This window comes from Lepidochelys olivacea (assembly GCF_965140295.1).
Source record: "Lepidochelys olivacea isolate rLepOli2 genome assembly, chromosome: 9".
Classification (NCBI taxonomy): domain Eukaryota; kingdom Metazoa; phylum Chordata; order Testudines; family Cheloniidae; genus Lepidochelys; species Lepidochelys olivacea.
In genome coordinates, this window is record NC_140419.1 from 84527163 (window position 1) to 84541614 (window position 14452).

General features: G+C 39.8%; 1 protein-coding gene across 4 annotated transcripts in view; it reads right to left on the reverse strand.

Annotated features, from left to right (window-relative positions):
- The window catches only part of PAK3 (p21 (RAC1) activated kinase 3), a 217470-nt gene that overhangs the window by 30052 nt on the left and 172966 nt on the right, over nt 1-14452 (reverse strand). For 3 of the 4 annotated variants that reach the window (XM_084638916.1, XM_084638918.1, XM_084638915.1), the window contains 5 exons: nt 11868-11912; nt 10562-10715; nt 8932-8969; nt 6134-6265; nt 4134-4296 (listed from right to left, as the gene is read on the reverse strand). In XM_084638916.1, the coding sequence (XP_084495042.1) occupies nt 4134-4296; nt 6134-6265; nt 8932-8969; nt 10562-10715; nt 11868-11912 (532 nt within the window). The remainder of the gene's footprint in view (nt 1-4133; nt 4297-6133; nt 6266-8931; nt 8970-10561; nt 10716-11867; nt 11913-14452) is intronic. The other variant, XM_084638917.1, reaches the window with a different exon arrangement.

Genomic DNA, 14452 nt, shown 5'->3' on the forward strand with positions numbered 1-14452 from the left:
ATTTCACACAGAAGAGAATTAAATTAATTTGAAGGCTAGGATTTGGAGGCAAGGATTTCTTTCTAAAATCTCCACGTCACATATTTGCTCGAGGCAGACCTTCAAAGACCTTGCTCATGTGGATATCAGATTCCTGAGATAGCAAAAGGAGAGCAGGTGGTTGTAATGCTTCAAAGAAATAAACGGAAATAAATCCAGGGCTCAGTTCTAAACTGAGAAACACGGGCAATTATAACTGTACATCTTGAATAATCCATTGCTGCAGGTATACATGCCTCACAAAACCAGCAGTGTGCCTGGGGATCTCATGTTAGAAGCATGACTCAAATACGTAGCCTCAGCTAAAGTAGCCATTATGAGTTGATATGCAAGGGGGTAACTACCTGCACTAGAAAATATCTTCTAACTTACTTCATTGTCTCCTGGGTACTGCCTAGCTTCTTTGAGATCCAACTCTTAAAAGATCTACCATAGAATCATAGAAATGTAGGACCTGAAGGGACCTCAATAGGTCATCTAGTCCAGTCCCCTGTACTCAAGGCAGGACTAAGTAATAACTAAACCACTCCTGACAATTGTTTGTTTGTTTAACTTGTTCTTAAAAGCCTCCAATGATGAAGATACCACAACCTTCCTGGGCAATTTGTTCCAGTGTTCAACTGTCAGTTTTTCCTAATGTCCAACCTAAACCTCCCTTGCTGCAATTTAAGCCCATTGCTTCTTGTCCTACCCTCAGAGGATAACAAGAACAATTCTTCACTCTCTATTAATCTACCAGTCAATCTGCAAAAGGCACATTGCACTGAAAAATCTACAGTAGTGTTTGGGTTCACACTTGTAAGGGGTAAACATTAGGATTCACGTCAGGTTGTAATGATTTTCATTAGTCAATACTAGCAGTGATGAACAAGAGACACGCTGAGCACAGGTACAAGCAGTAATGTGCCTGGTCAGTGAAGAGCCACACTCTCTGCCATGAAGAGGCTGCTGCTATAAAAGCGTTGCATTACAGATGATCTCAAACTTTGTATTCATTTTAAGGATACAGTTTTCGCAGTTCAGAATGTTGTTGACTTCAGAATCAAATGTAAAATGTTAAAAAAAAAAAAGATCTAGAACTCTCCACTGAAATTATTTATCAACTAGTTAGAGCTGGGGACAGACTGAAAGGGCCTATTCTTGGAATCTGAGTATCCATCTGCTAAGAAAGTAGCAATAATCAGTCATTTTGCTTAGAAGCCTGAGAAACCTCTTTTGCTCTAGACTTACCAGAGTTTGGTGTACATCCCTGGGCCATGACCAATATATTTTCTGGGGTAGCTCACAGGTGGACTCATTAGAGAACTATTTGGTTAGGAATTAATTGTGACAAAGTCTCATGTACATACTACAATAGATACATTGATGGTTAGCTACTGAGAGATGCTTGCAGAGATGTAATGTAATCATTTCTCAATGATTTTAATCAGCATCTGATTACTCCAGGTTACTGGCACCAGCTTCTTTTTAGACACTTTTAATGAGTGAAGAAGCTAAAAAGTAAAACTAAACTGAGTATAGTATAAAGACAGATTTCTATTAAAAGGCAATTTTTTCAGGGTTTTACAACTTCCATTATTTTTTATCCATCTTGATTAGATAACATACACCTCACGGCATTTGAGCACCAAACCCAGCTCCACACTCTTTAAAATGCATCCTGTCCTGCAAGAATGGAGCATTTTTTTAAAAAGGGACTCAGTCTTTTAAAAGGAACACAACTTTCAGGGCATGAGATTCCCGGAAGGCAGGAGGAATTTTATAGGGGTTTGACTATGTATATGAATTACATGGTGACTGTAGTAATACCATATTTTGTTGAGATCCCAACAGAATTTACAAACTGAGCAAGAACAGGCTGAGATGATGCCTAGTTGGAAGAACTCAAAGGAATACTTAGATGCTACAGGAAGTAGTGGGTATTCCATCAGCAGCACTGTAATGTAGCCCTGCAACCCGATGGCACCCAGCTACAAATCTCGGGTCAGGTCAAGTATGAAAATGACATTCTTTGGCTCGGGTCAGGACATTTTTAACATCGTTGTGCATGTGACTTCTATTTTCTGAAGCCCTCGTCCAACTTCCTATTTTTGCCTCTCTCCTCCTCCCTGCTCCCCTCCCTCCCCTTTCCCAGTCTCCTCCCCACCATTCCCCTGCTCCTTCTCTCCTTCCACCCTTCTTTCTTCAGTCTGGCTTCTTTCCCCCTACCCACTGTCTGAGCCTCTAGTCAGTGACCCATAGCTCTCCAAGCAAAACTAACACCCTACAAGTGCCCTGCATGAAAAAAAGTCAACACTCTTGGGCTTGGGTTGAGTTCTGGTCGAGCTTTAATATTAGGCCTGAGCAGACCTCCAGTGTAGTGCTGCTCTGTATTAACAGCTGAAGCTCCCCACTCCAGAGGCTGCTGCATTTCAATGGTTGGTGCCTTGTATAGGTAGTTTTAGTTACTGGACCAAATTCATCCTTGGTATATATAAATGCCAGAGAGCACAGAACTGTAACGAAGATACAGTCATAAAGATCTCCCCTCTATACCACTAAATCTGCAATCTGAGTTTAATACAGATTTATATGAAATCACAACAGAAACAGTGGCTTGTAAATATGAGTATTTACGTACTAAGGGCTAAGCTAAAGCTTAATGAACTTAGCCAGGCTGGGGCAGGAGGAGAGGAGGTGCACGGCCAAAGCAGCAGTAATTGGCGACATTATGCCTCTGCAGACCCGAAACAGACATAGTACTGTTAGGATATAGATATTCAGGCCTGTCTGCAAAGGCCTGTACTTTAAGAATTTAGGTGTATTCTTATCGCTTGGCTAGTTCTAGAGGTATAAAAGAAAGAAATCACTGTCTGCCGGTATAAGGGCCTTCTCTTACTGTGACAGATTGAGGCCCTGTTCTTAGGCTAAGGCCTTTGGCTAAGCAGCAGAGGCAGCCATAAGCTAGGAAGCGAACAGTCACATCCTCACATTCCAAACTAGTCACACTGAAATAAGGTGCTATTGGGCTGTTAGGCACGATCAGGACAGGATTGTATTCCTATCACCTCCAGAGAAAGGGAAGTGCCTAGAAAACGTAAAAGGAAACTGAGTTTGATAGCATCCTGTCTGGCAAGAACTCACTTATCAATAGCTGGGATGTGAAATGCTCGCTTCTGTGTTGTCTTGTCGTTGTAGTTCCCACTTTCCTATTGTTTGTCTGTATAATCTCTGTCTGGTTCTGTGATTGTTCCTGTCTGCTGTATAAATAATTTTGCTGGGTGTAAACTAATTAAGGTGGTGGGATATAATTGGACAATATGTTAGGATTGGTTAGTTAAATTTCAGGAAAATGACTGGTTAAGGTATACCTAAGCAGAACTCAAGTTTTACTACATAATCTGTAGTCAATGAGGAAGTGAGTGGGTGTGGGTGGGGGTGGGCATGGGCATGTGGGTAAGGGAAATGGGAGCAGGGAATGGGAGTAAGGAAGTTGGAATCATGTTTGGCTAAGGGTAGGAATGGGAACAGGGACACAGGTCTAAGGCTCTGTGGTGTCAGAGTTGGGAAGGAGGACACTAAGGAAGGAAACTGGAATCATGCTTGCTGGAAGTTCACCCCAATAAACATCGAATTGTTTGCACCTTTGGACTTCAGGTATTGTTGCTCTCTGTTCATGCAAGAAGGACCAGGGAAGTAAGTGGGTGAAGGAATAAGCCCCCTAACAAGTACCTTGAGGGGAGGGGATGTTCACCAGTTGCACTTGCTACTATTGTAGAAGAGGTGTAGTATGTGTTTTCTCTTCAGCCCAATGGACACCTGTTGGTGACTCAGTACACCAGGGGTTACTAGGCAACAGTGTTCAGTTTATCCAGAAATGTTCTCTCTCTCTGCTGCACATTAGAAAGCACAGGCAGGCAAATCACAGTTGTCCACTGAGAAGGAAGGGATTCCCTCCATCTCTGTTTCCTGTCCATCGAGCACAACTGCAGTGTATACAAGAAAGCCCAAGTGTCCCAGTGACACTAAAATAAGGACATTCCTTCTGCATGCATACAGGAGAGACACATAGAGACAACCTTTTATCAAACAAGGGGTAAGGCCAGGACACTTACTCAATTTCTCTAGGATCTCTTCATCCGTCATCTTGGATTTTTTTCGTTGCCGGTCCGTGTTTCTGTACAAAGTGTTTGTGTTTGAGTTCTCAGGCTGAGGGGTCAAAGCCTCTTTAACTAGGGCTGGTGCAGCAACAGGTTCAATTACAGACCGAGTGTAGATCTGCAACAGAAAATTATTTTGTGGTCAGAAAGGTGGGTCTGGAGATAGATCCCCATGAGATTTTATCTCACACATAAATAGGGACTCTGCCAACTTAAGTGTCACACTGGAAAAAAAACAAAAACATATCATGTTCCTTTACTTACTATCACCAATGGCAACTTACATTAAGATGTTTGTTTCCTTTGTGCATTTCTCAAAACATGGACAATGAAAACTAATGAAGTCAGTTTTATCCTTATTTATAGTCAGTTTCATTTTTAGGTTGTTGGTTCTGCAATTTTATGTTTCAAACCCTGGAGGGGAACATTTACTTGCTTATAGTCTGATTAAGCTCTGAAGGGTGACTGTAAAAATGACATTGTGAGGCTCTGTGTCTCATTGATTCAAATTCTGCATTTACACGTACTGCCTGGGAATAGAGAATCAAGCTGGGCTCTTTCTGACCTGGGCTGAAACTCCAGGAAAGAAGTGCTGGGAAAGCAAGAAGACAGACACCTGGGGAAGAGAGGCTGTGCCCAGTTTGGTACTGGGGTGAAAGAATGAAACTTCAAAGAGAGAACAGACGCTCAGGGAGGAGAGGCTAGGCCCAGATGAAACTGTAGGTGAAGACTTTGGGCCTGAATTCTATTTTGAAATATTTTGTGCAGGGTTTAAAAAGTTGGATCCCAGCAGGGGAAATGTGGACATTTTAAGGGGAAACTGAGGCAGGCCTCTGCAGAGCCATGCTTGGCTAGTACAAGGCACTACAGGGGAGGAGCATCTCTTGACAATCTGTAATAAAAAGATTTTTGGAACTCAGTTAAAAATGCTGCTGAAGATGCATGAGGCAGAAGCGTATCCAGCTCATCCTCCAGAGCAGTGGTGGGCAACCTGTGGCCTGTCAGGGTAATCCGCTGGTGGGTCACATGTGGCCTGCGGGCCTCAGGCTGCCCACCACTGCTCCAGAGCCTGTGATGGCTCTGTAGGACAAACAGGAGTAATAGTAACAAAAACTTGTTTTAGAGCAATTAAGTCGGAAGATAGGAGTCTGAATATACTGGGAGTAGCAGTCATGGTGCAAACCTCACCAAAGCCAATGTCTGCTCAGCTGAATCACAATGATCAGGTTAGATTCAGCAGAGCTGGATATAGCTGATTTGTATTTTCATCCTCCATAGCAGTGCATTTAGACATGACAGATCCCAACGTTATAATAAAAGGCCTTATTATTTTCATGATGGGGACCACATCTTAATAGACTCACTATCTTGTGGAATTCCCTCCTTCAATTTGTAATCTCGCAGATCACTTCTCCCATTCACAACTGTGTAGCATGGAATACCATCATTAGGAAAACATTTATATACTGTATCTGTCTTTTAATATGACAAATGCTTTGTCCTGTTAGAAGACACAGAATCGCACTGTCTATATTTGCTCTTCATTTCATCTCCCCATCACATTGGTTCAGTTTCTCTCTCTCTCAATAAGGAAGCAAGGAGGAGAGCTAGCACTATCGTAAGCCTTCTTTCGACTGACCATGGCTAAGTCCACATTTATATATCTGTATTTTAAATAACATAGTATTACATACACACAAACACAATACAAAAACTGAACTCAGAGTTTCACAATACCTATTGGCAGAATGGGAAAAGCTCAAGATTACACGAAAAGCTTCAAATCAGAACCTGCTGGCTTCTGTAGGTTCATGGGAATTAAAAGAGGTAGTTAGGATTCTAACACTGAGTCTTCACCCAAAAGGAACTCTATACACTATTTCCTATTATAACAGATATATCTCTCAGTTATACCATACAATGACAACAGTAACCAAAGCTGCTAGTGAGCTTACTGATTTTGTATGCTCAGGTCGTGGTGCAATAACAGGTGGAGGTTCATTGTCATCTTCTTCTTCTTCATCATCTTCATCCTCTTCTTCTGAAACTGGGGGAGCTAAAGGGGGTTCTGATGCAGTTTTTGTGCTCTGTGGATAAAAGGGAGCAGCATAACTGATTGTTCACTTATTGTTTAAAGACAGCATGGGAGGCTTGTTAATAATGTACAGCATAAATCTACTCAGACATAACAGAGAATTTTACATTTATATTTAGTTGTAGAAACCTCAGTTGTTAGTTGCATATGGTGCATTCTTTTTCTATGATTACAAATATATGTATTGTTTGGTTAATTCATTTTGGTGTTTTTCCTCTGCCTCTTATTTATTCATGGCCAGTCTTGGTAAGATACTAGCATTTGGGCTAGTGAATTGTATCCTGTGCTGCATTATTAGAGGAATTAAGTTAAATAAAGGCAAATAAATCATTCATTTACATACTTAATGAAAGACTAATTTAACTGAGAACAATACTTGAACAGATGCAGGAGCTAGAAAATCACCTCTAGTTCCTGGTTAATTGCTTTGGCAATGTGTTTGCAGAAATGGTAACAGTTAATTAAGCTAATAAGTCTACCTGTTAGACTAAGGCCACGTCTACACTACCTGCCGGATCGGCGGGTAGTGATCGATCCCTGATCACTCTGCTGTCGACTCCGGAACTCCACCAGGGCAAGAGGACACGAAGTAAGTGATTCTAAGTCGATCTAAGATATGTCGACTTCAGCTACGCTATTCTTGTAGCTGAAGTTGTGTATCTTAGATCGATCCCTGCCCCTAGTGTAGACCAGGCCTAATTAATGCACTTCAAAGCTCAAAGGATCCTTCATTAAGTCTAACAGGAAATTCTGCATTATAGAGAATAGCTATTCATTTTTTTATTATTTTACCCAGCATAATATTATTTTTTCCTGTTTAGATGCTTTTCACATTTATCTTCATCTAATGCTTAATGCTTAGTATTTCTGCTCTTTGCCAGGTTTCAGTGAATCAGCAGTATAACATTAATGGGGCTGCAGCTACCATAAACCCAGCGACTAAACCTAAAATGTGGACTAATGGCTAGAATTGCTAGAAGAAGAATAGACTGGGGAAAAAAATCCAATCAAACATTTACCAAATGCTGAAGGGAATTTTATAGGGGGGTTAAGAGAAGGAACACAGAGAATAACATGGTTATCAAAGCAGGATCTTAAGCTGACTGGGGACACTTCTTCTAAGTAATCAGGTCTCGCACATAACCTGTGAGATGATCACTTCTCTTCAGTACAGTACATGGCATCAATGAAAAGATTGTATGGATCATCCAATCTAAACCCCTATAGTTTGCAGAACAGTTCACTACATCATTCCTACCACTGCCTGAATTAATTTGTCCTTAAATATATATTCAGTGATATTGCATCTCCCATGAGAATCTATTCCACTGCATAACTGATTTTACTGAAAATGGTGACCTGTAAAACAAGTTATTAAAGTGTCAAAACTTTAGAATTATATGCTGCATAACCCAACTACCGGGACAGAGAAGCATTCACCATATACTATATGATATCATGCAACTTTGCCAGAGTTTGGAGCTGTCTTAGGTGGGAAAGAGTATCTATTATTCTGTAGCATATCACATGACTCTAAAGTTTCCTGTTTAAAATTCATATTTTACAAACTTACACATTTTTGAAAAAAAATCATGCAATAAAATAATCTCACTTCTATGATGCCAGACCATAACAAACCATTTCCATACCCTAGAAGGGTTCCTCAGTTGATGTGACAACACTAGAATTGTGAAGCTACACTACATACAATAACCTGAATATTTAATACCAGACTTGTATTACTGGGTGAAATTCAGTTAGTAGGATTTGAATGATTTCTTTGTATTGCAATAGCGCTCCCACCTTCCCTCTTATATAAGATTCCTGTTGAATCCCTTGAGTAGGCTATTCTCTTGTAGGAGCTTGTATCTTGCTACTGGTTATATCCCATGATACACAGTTATAGTTCCTAAGGACACCATAACCACTGGTAGGAACCACTTTTGAAGGCCATACTGATTATATTCCTATGTGATTGCAGTATTCTTCCAGAAATGTATTTTATTATGGATAATGGATCTGGCTTTAGTTAAAAAATTTAACTGTGAAACTGAGTCACTGAATTTAAAATAAAGGCCAAATCCCTAATTAATTATTGATATTTAATGCAATAATGTTAATACTGATAAACTCAGTCAATATTAATATGTACATCATAAATATATCTCCAGGATTTCCACAGTAATTCAGCATTAATTATAATGGACCAATATTTAAAACTTTCTTACAAATTATTTCAGTGAGTTCTGAATAATTTCTAATTTTATGTTCAGTCATATAGCTAATTAAATCACAGAAGTACAAAAGCAAAAAAATTTAGTAGAGATTTTATTTTAAGATGGAAAAAACTACGCTAAAGTGTAATTAGAGAGCCTGGAATAACACACTGTACTACAGAATATAAATCATAAAGGGCTGGGAATAGTAAGCAATTCCTCATCAACAAACCCAGACTTTAATCTGTCTGTCAGGTATTATACAGAAAATTAAAAATAGCCAATGGAATCTAAATACCACTGCTGCAAAGATGTTGTGTCTGACTTCTTTCAGCGGAGGCGACTGGTATTCTAAATACCAGAAAATTCAGAGTTTATGGCTTACTCCACCACACTTACACAAACACCATAAATGAAATTGCTGTTATTTTTTTACACTCACCGAAGGATGGGCTGCTATGTATCCGTGGGCGCTCTTATCTGAAAGGTGCAAAAGAAGATTGGCTAGATACTTTTCATAACAAAGCTTGGTCTGGGGAATCCAGCAGAACAAGTTCTTCCAAAATTCGTCGGATTTCATTCACAACACCCCTTTGGCAAAACCAGTTACTTTATAAAGATGACAGCAAGGTGGTGGAATGATCTGGGTTATTTTTTTAGTGCAATGTCTGCATTTTACTTTAGTGTCTGTTTTCCATGTTTCACTTGACCCTTTACTATCCCAAAAGAGCTGGGAAGTGGTTCGGCACACGTCTCTCCCCAATAGGGAAGGCAGTTTGAAGTCAGGCTTATGATAAAGTCACGTGGATAAAAAGAATGCAAATACACGCATTTTTCTTTCTAGTGGGGTCAAAACCTTCTGACAGAAAAGATTTAGTATAACCCCTCTCATACTGTGATTGTTCTATTATTATGGAGCCACAATAGCAACTCCCTAAGAATGTACGTCAGTTTCCCTTCTAAAGCGGATTATGAACACATCATCCCTCTAGCTTTTGCAAACACACACACATGCACAAAACTCCGACAAGCCTAAAATTTTGCATGGTTGATATCTTATTCCAGCATTCATTGTTATTTTAGTGGGGGTAAATTGAAGGTTAGTCAGGCAATCAATTTTTTGAATTACGGGTCTCAGTTGAGCCACCAGGTTCAAGGAAGTAACTGTCTCGACTGGCACTGATGGCGGCATTTTTATTAGCTCTACCAGATGAACAATTTCAGGTCAAGAAAGTTACAGATGCTGCTCACACGCTGCTGGGTTTGAACGCCACGTTAGCGGAAATAATAGCTATGTCTTTACAGACTTAACTGTATCACAGCATTTTTGTGCAGGAATCATGTCAATAATTAGGAGAGCCATGATACAGAAAAGAACACATCATTACTAAAGCCACACACACTCTACCCAGTCTGAAGCCTCAGCGTCCTTGGTAGACATGATTTATTATCAGGCAACAGGGTTCCTTTCGCTAACAAGGAAAAAAAAAAGAACACACTGAAAAAAATATAAACTAAAATTCAGAATTATTCTCCTTGAAAACATTTTCTCAATGCTGCTTAGTGACCTTGCAGAATGTACAGAAAACCCAGGGATAGTGTCACATTTGGAGGCTTCCAAATTATGGCACCTCGATTGCAATGAAATCCCCAGAATGAAGATGCTCCAGGCTCTAGAAGTACCTCCTTCTCTTTGATCCTTCATCCAGATTCCTAGTAAGACTCCATGACAGTAGAAATGTTGTATTCATTTCATATATTTATGCATAGCACCCATCTCCCATGCAGATTACTAGTTATTTGTGGCTTCCGAATGAAAGAGCCAGTGACTGTTTCACAAATCCTCTTATTTAATTTTGAAAACAAAGTAACAAAAACAACCAGATTATCCAATTACTCTTCCACATTTGCAACTGCATCTTTGGGAGGAAGCAGCATTCAACTCCAGGATATTAGATCTTTCCTTGTCATTGGAATGTCTTTCTGGTCACTTCTTTGCACTTCAAAGACACTTGTTTTACTTTTGAACCAGTTTGGCTTTCAGTTTCTTGCACAGCATGGCTTCAACTTACCTCCTGAAGTAAAGCTCATGTATTTCTGGTTGTTAACTGTCTCTTTGGAATCGTAGAATTTGAGAACATCTAAAACAGCTTGTGGATTCTTCTTTTGCTCTAGTTTTGTTATATTGGAGGTCTGTAACAGCCTGGCCCACTGCTCTGGAATTCCCTGTGGATGCCAAGTAGAAAGAATGTTGATTTAGGAAATTCAGCAGCCACAACCAGCATAGTTCCTTACCAAGAATCCCATGCTACCTGTAAGATTACTTTCAGAAACTTTAATTGATGCCTTACATTTAAAATAAGAAACTGACACAGTAGATGTAATCATTCTCTTCTCTATCAAAATACAGAGCTAAAACCGGGATCCAACTTTTAAAAAAGAAAAGAAAGTTATGACTGACAGGAAAAAACGTGCATGAAACTCATCTTTAAATCAACTCTGCTCTTCCATGGAATAATGATTTAAGGCCTAGCTGGTTTTCCTGGTGATTAAGTGCAGACATAACAAGACTACTCTATATTTGTGGACAACACAGTGTATTTTAGGAGCTTTACACTGGATTTTCAATGCTTAATGGAAATATATAGTTGCTGTTCTAATTAAAAGATTAGCCCCCTCCCCTGATACATTTATTTGACAGTACAGTATGTCTAAATCAGGGGAGTGTTGTTTCTAGTTTGGAGAAGGGGGCAACAATTTGGATTGAAACGTAAAAATTGTAACACTGAGTTGTAACACGGCTGCTGCTGCTGCTGCTAAGGAAAGTCTCGTTTTCCAGCACCCTTAGCTCTCTATGCTGCTTATTAAAAATGTATAGAAAGTAGGAACTCAGAAAACAGGCTGGAAGTGCCAAAGCCTAGCATGAGTTTTCAATCATCTTAGGCGGGAGGGTGACATTTGGAAATCGATCCAATCTTGGAAAGCTGCAAATTTGCATTGGAATATTATTGTTGACAAATTGCTTTAAACATCCAGTATAATTTCCTAAGTTTCAGAACCTACAATTTTCCCCTTTTACCACACAGCCAACATCTAGCAGCGAATTAGAGGAGCTACCGAATAAAGACTATACCTGAGGTGCATCTATGCATAACCTTGGTGCCACCCCAGTCTAGATATACATTTTACATGGCTTCTTCCTTCGAAGTTCTCTGCAAATCAATGTGTGACATGGGCCTCCAGAGTTTTGGATTAATGACAAAAATGTGGGATAAGCCAAGCAACAAATCTACTGCACACACATGAACCTGCTGCTGCAGTGCTATGACATCTCAAAGAAGCACTTTGATGCAAGCTTCTTTTGGGCCTGTGACGCACCTCTGGAAGCTTCCCTGTGCACATCTGTGAGCCATAGAGATCTGGCTGTAATGGACGTAAATAAAGAAAGAAAAGAAAGTTAAAACAGAATGTGGGACAACTTAGAAGGTGGTAAGGAGGTGAAACCAATGGGCCAAAATGGGGAAAATCCCATCTAAAGTGGGAGAATTATGAGGTAAGTACCAAATAGATTAGGTGCTGGACAGGCTACAAGGAAGACAGACTTAGGAAAAACAGAAAAATCACAATTGTTCCAAAGTTTGGAAGCATCATCCCCCTTTTTACCAGGTTTTTTTTCCCTCCCTTACAAAAACATATTACTGAGGATTCACGGCAAGTGACTGGAAAAATTACTCTGTTTTTTCTGTTTTTTAAAACCAGTTTAGCAATTTTTAACAGCTGTATGCAACTTTTTCCATTGCTTTTCCAGTCCTGAGATCATAACTGGCCAGTGCACAAGTGAACAAAGTGCAACTGAGAAAGTAGTTGTCGAATTCAGATTTCATATTAGAAGGACAAGTGTTGCTATAATACAAGTAATGTATATGTCAGAGTGAAAAACCTAGGAAACTTTGGACAGACATTTGTTAGGTCACTAAACATTTGTTTAAGTCACCTTGGATCTAAAGCCATGACTTCCTCCAACTGGCTAAAATCTTAATCAAGAATCTTTAAAAATTTGGGGTGGGGCCAGTTTTTATTCCAGACTGGGGGTCAGGAAACTATTTCACTAAAAGGCATGGCTTACAAAATTCACTTTAAAAACAAAATGAAACAAAAAAGCTACAAATCTAGAGCCTTCCTCCCCTCAAAATAATTGCAATAACTTCTTCAAAATAAATAAATATAAAGCTAAAGACGCATGGTTCCACCCAACAGTTTCCAAACAATTTTATTTGGTGCTTTGTGCCCTAATTCTTAGCAATCATGGTTGCTCCAAGCACAGTGAAATGGAGTTTTAACATGCATACATGAGTAACAACATAGCTTGATGCTAAAACCTTAGAGCCAAAACTCAGGGTCCCATGCAGGTGTTCCTGATTCCGATTCTAGATGCAACTAATAGCAGTCAGGTAATACAGACACGGGCGTGATTAACATTGGGTTTTAGAAATTTTTCTATGCATTGCGCATAACCCATAAAGCAGACATGGCTGGCATGACAACCACTGTAATCGCTTGAAATTTAAAATATTTTCACATTCCCATGGCACTTCCAAACTTTTGAGAGACACAGACAGTGCGATCACTAAACAGTGGGAATTTTTTTAAAAAAGGTGTGTAGCTATTGGCAGTCCCTTCAGCAAAATTTACTTACCGTGTGACTATCTGGCTGACAAGAGACTTGTGTCGAGGTTGGGAAAAATCAGGGAAGCCAAATGTAACACAATACTTATATCTGGTGACTGGAACTAGCTCGTGGCTGTGGGGCAAACTGTGGTCCTTAATGGAGCAACATTTCCTTTGACTTGAATGGGCTTTTTGCTGCATTAAGTACTGCAGAAGTTGGCCTATACCAACAAGCCTCATGATCACCAGGCTTTTTTTGGGGGGGTGGGGTAAGTATATTCTGATGGCGCAGCCATCTCTTTATGGCCGCAGCCCACTGAATTAACTTCTGCACTCTCATGCTTCAGTAGCAAGTATGTATCATTTTAGAAATAACTATCCAACAAAGTGTGGCTGGACACTAGGAAGCTAGTGCCCATAATTTAAATGGGGAAAAAAAGTAATTGAAAAGAAATCACTAATATAAAACTGGGTCTGTCCAGAGAGATGTTGCTTTCTATAAGAGGCCAGGGCCTGTGCTAATGTACTGCCAATGGCATTAGACGTGAAAATAAGAAGTCTGATGCTGCAGACCTACTGTTTTGACGCAATGGATGCGGGCAACAATATTAAAACTGATCCAAATGCTGATCTCTGAAGTGCAGGCAGAGGGTGCCTCAGACCTGAAAACTTATTTTTGTTGTTGTTCCACTCCTTTTTGTTCCAGCTGGTAGGGAAGTGAAAATGACTGGGATCATTGTCTACCGGTGCACCAGGGAAGATAATTGTGATCCATTCACTTTTCTTCCAGCCAGAACACAGAAGGGAATGAGCACAGGGAATAGAGACAAAGAGAGCAGACTGAGGAGTGCACAATACAGAAACAGGAAAGAAATAACAGAACCGTAACTGGGAGAACATTGAAAAAGGGGATCAGAGAAAAGAAGAGAGAACACAAAAGAAAAGGAAGGAAGAGGATAGAAAAGGTGGAAGAGAAAGAAATGGAAAATGTAAACACAAAAGGAGGAAAATAAAAAAGTGACAGAATGTAATGTGGAACTGAGAAATGGCAGCAAAGATTAAAGTTAACTGTCAAGTAGTTACAGAGAGAGACATACTGGGAGGAATAAACAATAAAGTGTAGAGAGAATACCAGAAAAGTATTCTGAAATTGATATATTTGTTGCAATTTCTAAGGGCAGAAGACCAAATCTGGCGGTCTAAACTCAATCTCTACTCAGGCCTTACTTAGGGAAAATTCCCAGTGAAGTTAATCAGGCTTGCCTGAATAAGAACCTCAGGATCTGGCCCAGAAT